This window comes from Gavialis gangeticus, unplaced genomic scaffold (assembly GCF_001723915.1).
Source record: "Gavialis gangeticus isolate Ggan-Ray unplaced genomic scaffold, GavGan_comp1, whole genome shotgun sequence".
Taxonomy (NCBI): domain Eukaryota; kingdom Metazoa; phylum Chordata; order Crocodylia; family Gavialidae; genus Gavialis; species Gavialis gangeticus.
In genome coordinates this window covers 78537640-78543829 of record NW_017729024.1, presented here as the reverse complement: position 1 = coordinate 78543829, position 6190 = coordinate 78537640, and the positions used below count along the sequence as shown (strand labels likewise).

At 40.1% G+C, this 6190-nt stretch overlaps 1 protein-coding gene across 2 annotated transcripts in view; it reads right to left on the bottom strand.

The window, feature by feature from the left end:
* Nucleotides 1–6190, bottom strand: part of ADAMTS19 (ADAM metallopeptidase with thrombospondin type 1 motif 19) — a 310136-nt gene that overhangs the window by 149149 nt on the left and 154797 nt on the right. For both annotated transcript variants that reach the window (XR_002097331.1, XM_019517287.1), the window contains exon 8: nucleotides 6073–6178. Coding sequence is in view for 1 of the 2 variants with exons in the window: in XM_019517287.1 (XP_019372832.1) it covers nucleotides 6073–6178 (106 nt within the window). In the remaining variant the exon portion in view is untranslated. The remainder of the gene's footprint in view (nucleotides 1–6072; nucleotides 6179–6190) is intronic.

Sequence of the window (6190 nt, the reverse complement as noted above, 5' to 3'; positions counted from 1 at the left end):
AAAATATTCTGTAGTATTTCAGAACTACATTTATTTCTGCAGGAAACAGATGTTTTTAAATATCCCACCATGGGACCCACCCAGCTGGGCAGCAGAGGCCCCCCCTGTGTGGGGGGCTGGGGCCCTCCAGGGTGCCTGGGACCCTGGGTGGTGGGGTTGGAGCTCTGTGGGGGATAGGAGCTGTGGCCCTCCAGGGGGGAGCTGGGGCCCTGTGGGGGGCATTCCATGTGCTGTGTGGGGGGCTGCACCCTGTGAGGGCCAGGGGACCCACCCTTCCTGAGCATCCCCCCACAAGGACCCCAACACCCACAGTCCCCCCAGCAATTGCCCCACACACCAACCCACATCTCTGCACACACACACACCCGCCTTCCCCCACACCCCTTCCCACCCCCTTCCTGCAAACACCACATCCCCCCATCACACACCCATCATGTGTGAAGAAAACGAAAAGCACACATCAGCACATATTGTTATTTAGAATTTATTTTATCATGATCACAGAGACACCGGTAGACTTCCAAACTGCTTTAACATTGTAAATTTACCAATAAAGCATTGCCCAACTGATCACTGTCTCTCTAGGGTGTGTGTGTGGGTGTGGGTGTGGGGGGGGTGCGTGTGTGTGTAAAGTGGTCTTGTGGAAGAACGTGGATTTTGGGGTGTTTTAAAAAATGGATTAAAATGCTGCTGCAGCAGTCCAGCTGGCACAAGGGGTAGTGTCCCCAGGTACCAACTGGCTGGGCCCCAGAAGCTCCTGAGAGTGAGTAGCCCTGAGCTGCTTACCAGGGCAGCTTTTTGTTCAGATGGGGCCAGGACAGGGCAGCTTTTTATACTGCTAAAGAGAGCACAGGTGCTGGCCCCCGGCTCTAGCTCCCCCTGGCTGCAGATCTGGGAGCAGTAGAGTTAATTTGCCCCAAGCGGCAATATTTGCTTCACAACAAAGTGCATGTCCAAGCACATGCACCGAGGCAAAAAGCCCCACCTCAAATTTGCACCGCTTTTATTTGAGCTGCTGCAAGCGCACATGCCCATAATGTCTTGATTTAAAAAAAAAATCTATCTGGTACTTTTAAAAATCTATAAAAATATTATTTATAATTTTCTTCTTTCTGCGAAGTCTGCAAGTGGGTAGAAGGACTGTTTGCTCGTCTGGGTAGGAAAACTGGGGCACTGGGGGTTGATGGCAGGGGGAGAGAACACATGCGCAGAGGAGCAAACAGCCCCTCTGCTACCCACCCTGTCCCAGGCCCATGTGCCCTACCCACCCCCAAGCTCTCTCCAAGCAAAGCATTCCCCAGCCTGCAGCAACCATCAGCAAACAGGAACAATCAGGGGGTGCTATGATCCTGGCATGAAAATGGCAGTCCCCATAATGATCAGGCCATGATATTAGTGAGCTGGGTGTGCAATTTAAACCAGGCCTTAAACATCAGTAACACAAGCTTTATTAAACTGTCAATCTTCCCTCAGAGAAAAGGAACGGTTCAACAGTTTCAGAAACCTGAGATTTCCTTGTATATCTCCTCTTCAAATATTTTTGTGAGATCTGATGACACCACAGACCAAGGTTATATGGCTGATGAGCAAAATTAGACAATACAGTTATTTTTGTTTGTTTTTTGAACTACCGTGGTGGAACAGATCACAAAAGATAATATACTGAATCACATTAGAAACTTTACTTTTGAAAATTATCAGCCTTCAACAGTTGATAATCTGTCCTTAGAGAGAAGGGTTTCATTTATTCTGTCTCTAAAACCATAATTAGAAAAATCTTAAATAAAATATTCTCTTAAGACTTGTACCAACCTAAGGAGATTATATTAGGGAATATTGTTCTATACTTACTCCTTGTAAATTCCCTTAATTTCATCACAGTCAGTTTAAAACTCAGTCTTAGTTTCTGGGATTAAATGCATCATGCCCCAATGTACTAATATGGTGACTTTTGTTGATACTGTCTCTGGCAGTAATGATAATTTTGTCATTTAGGTTTCAAACTGTAATACACCTAATGAATTTAAAGCACAGATGGTTCAAAAATATAATTTTGTACAAGTTGTCCAGTGTCTAAAGTTTCATGATACTTGTGATTAAATGATATTTAGGCAGCAGGACTTATAAGAGACCTGAATTTTTGCTGGCATTAGCACATGACCTGTTTTCAAATGTGCTAACCTTACTTCTTGTTAAATTTAGGCTTAATTGTAAAATTCTTCTTTTAACATATACATCTCTGGATAGTCTTAACAAGATTGTTACTACACATCTTGGAATTGATTTCATTATAAATAGAGAACTTATTAGACTTGATGATACACTTTGCAATGTGGTCACAGAGGAGACTGGAGAAAGCAATCCTCTATTTTTGTTTCCTAAACCTGAATTTAAAATTCTTTAATTGTGATGGATTTTATGTGGTTGTTTAATTTTTTCGCAATAAAAAGAGCACAGATTATTGTTTATGAATATTTAAGTACATGCTTGAACACAAGAATATTTATTAGGAACTCCATAACATTTGGTAGAAAACAATAGGGTGAATGATAGTGCCAAAAACAATACATTTATTTTTATTTTCCAAAACATGACCTAAAAATGCTGAACAGTATTTTAAATAATTTCTGAGAAAAATTACCAATATTTTACTTATAGGGGTATAGGTTGTAGCTGTATTGTTCTAACAACATTGGCAGACAAGGTTCTTTGGGTAAATCTGGCATCTTTTATTAAACCAACTTAAATAGTTGGAAAAAATTCTTCTTAGCAAGCTTTCAGGTATAAATACCCTTCATCAGGCTGAGGAAGCATCTGTAGTTGGTTTGTGCTCTTCCTGGATGGAGTAATAGAATGAATAGATGGAATATTCATTCCATCCTGGAAGAGCATACACCAACTGCAGATGCTTCCTCAGACTGACGATGGGTATTTTATATCTGAAAGCTTGCTAAGAAGAATTTTTCCAACTATTTGAGTTGGTCTAATAAAAGATATCAGATTTAACTAAAGAACAATATTTAATTTAGTTTTTTAGAACTGTTGTCTTTAAATTTATTGTGCCTAGTGTTTACTGTACCTTTATTTGAAGATGTTACAATTTAGACCCTTCCTTTATGTATTCAAAAAGAAAATGTATGATCATGAATAGCTATAAAATTACAGCTATTATTATATATATACACACACACACTTTAAATGGGAAATATTATTTAGCAAATGAAAAACTAGATTCACGACTAGAATTGCTTTCTTTTTTCTCCATCTGAAATGTATATGTTTTAGCCCATTATAACAATGGTAGATTTAAAAATCAGGCAGTATTCCATTCTTTTTTAACTGGTCAGGTGGTTTTTTTGTTCTATATGAAAGCTCCTTCTTTAAAATAAACTCATAAATATGTTAAATCTACTACACTCTGATTTCAAGTACAGGCTTTTACTATTCAATAGGTAAAGCACTGGTTGTTCACATGAAACAGTATTTGTCAATGTCCTTCAAAGTGACCCCATCCCAAGATATGGAAGGCTCAAATGAAAGCACTCATTTTAGGCCAGAGTTTTGACTCACCACTGCATTTCTTCAGTTTCATATGGCATTAGCCTATTTTCAGTCAGTGAGGTCATACCGATGTAAAACTGCAGTAATATTTTCATTAACTTTTTAAATGTGAATTTGCTTGGGACATGTGAGGATGGCTGCATAACGTAAAAAATATTTCTGAAGGAGAAAGTTAATTTTATAGATGTCAAACTGTCACTCTAGAGTCCTACCCAAACCACACATAAACCTGAAATATTTTTCAATGAAAGACATTAACTTTCCAAAGACTGCCTATGTTTAGCCTGCATATACCATATGCCAGTAGAGTCAGAAAGCATGGAGAACTAAGGGAGTAGATCTCTAAACCATGGGTGCATCTATACATGCTGTTAGCATGGAACAGTAAACTCTGGCACATATCATGCTGAAGTTTTTTGCTCCCAGGAACAACATTTGACCATGCACCCAAGATCGCAGCACACTGAGCCAGGTCGGAGCAGCCTCAGCTGGCAGGGGGTTGGGGGATCAGTCTGCCAGCCCAAAGCTGCTCTGACCCGGCTCAAGGTGCTGCAGAGGGGATGGCTGGTGCATGACGGTGCTCCAGTGACAGGTTAGCCAGCAGGCAACCCCCACACTGAAACACCCTCATGCCCTAGCCTGCCCTGTCAGCATCTACATGTGCACTGCTGCAAACTAAAGAACTCTGCTGTAGGATAGTACTTGTAAATACAAGTACTTATATTTACAAGTACTAACCTTCAGTGAAATTAATTAGTTCCCTGCAGCCTAATAGGGCTGCATGTGTAAATGTTGAGACTTTACTGCGGAGCTAATTAGGCAGCTCTGTAATAAATGTCTTGTGTAAATGAGCTCCGTATGTGTGCATAAACTACTACTAAAACTGTATAATCAACCCTGTCACATGGGTACAAGGCATAGCACCCTAACCAGACCCAGGTAAAGTGGGGGGACAACAGAAGTCAGTGTTGCAGCCAGCTGCTGCAAAGGTTGTTGAAATAATTTGAGAAATCCAAGGAAGAGGTCCACATCCCCGTTACAAAGGAAGTAAAAAAACCCCACAATCCATACCACTCTGACCTAGGGATACAATTCCTTTCTAACCACAAACACAGTGATGGGTCTGACCCTGAGTGCAGGGGAAATGCTTTCTAGCCAGGTACCTCTAGGTTTTAGTCCCAGCAGGAACAATGGCACTGCCACCCCCCTCCCAGCCCCCATTAAGTCAAAATCCCCAGTCTGGTCTGCAGCCAACACCCGATGCTCCTATGAAAAGTAAAGAAAACCATGACATACACCAACAGGAGCACGAAAAATGATTCCTGGCCCCATGTGGCAGCCAGCAAAGCCCAGAAGCATGGGAAATACCCATAACAGGAATAGCTAGTCCTAGATCATCCCTAACCAATGCTACCCAACACCTTCCTGAATGCCTCTAATGATGGAGATTCTGCAATATCCCTAGGCAATCTAGTCCACCACTACCTTGTTAAATCAACAGAGAAGAAGTTGGTTTTTTTCCAGTCTAAACCTATTTTGCTGCAACTTGAAGCAACTGATCAGCATTCTGCTTTTAAAATAACAAAGAAAAGGTGTTTCTCCCTCTAATTTCAGGCAGAACTTCAAAAATGTGAAGACTGCTATCTTGTCTCCTCTAAATCACCTTTTCTGAAAGCTGAAATTGCCTATTTCCTTCAATATCTCCTTGTATGACTCACCTTCCAAAGCCTTTATCATTTTTGTCACCTGCCTCTGAACCTTCCCTAACTTTTTCCTTTCCTTTTTAGCAAATAATGACAATGAATATGACAGTTCTCCACCCAATAACACTGACATTTTCTGAAGCTCTTACTTGTTTGTTCTTTACAGAAAGGTGAGAAGACCAAGCAATGAATGTAAGTTTTGTTAATTCTTTTGGTTTTGGCAGCATGGGGCATTTTTCATATTTAATCCATAATACTTTTTATTCTCCCTCCAGCCTGAAAGATGAACTTCTGATTGAGAAGAATATACAGCTTCACCTTCAGCAAAGTCCTCCTTTTGTATTACTTAAGGGAAAAAAATTAAGCTAGTCCTGTGATGACCGTTATGCTTTAACAGGAACTGTTTTGAGAATGCCAAACTCAGCTAAAGACCTTTCCAACTTATGATCTCAGTAAAATGTCATTTGGAAACAACTGTCAGAGCTGGATTCAATGCACAGTACCACAATCCCAAAAAACAAAATAACAAGGCACCTGTTTTCTCCCAGATTAATTTAGATCTTACAACTATTCTAATAAATGACCTTATCCATACAAAAGCTGATGTATTATTCAAATATCTAATTGTTAATGCAGCACATACATAAAAAAGATAGTTTTCATTACAATTTTATCATAAGGAACAATCGTTCTTAATTAAGAAAGGAAGAAAAAAGAAGCCCAATAAGCAAGACTTCTATGAAAATGATAAACAAAACAACTTAACAGTTGGGACTAATACAAACCAACCTGTTTTTCATGTACTTACTTGTGTCCCATTTCATGGGCAATGGTAAATGCAAGATTCAGCCCATTGTCCTCAGCAATTATACATTTTCGTTTTTCACTGCACATTCCACTCAAATATGCTATACCTAGGAAACACA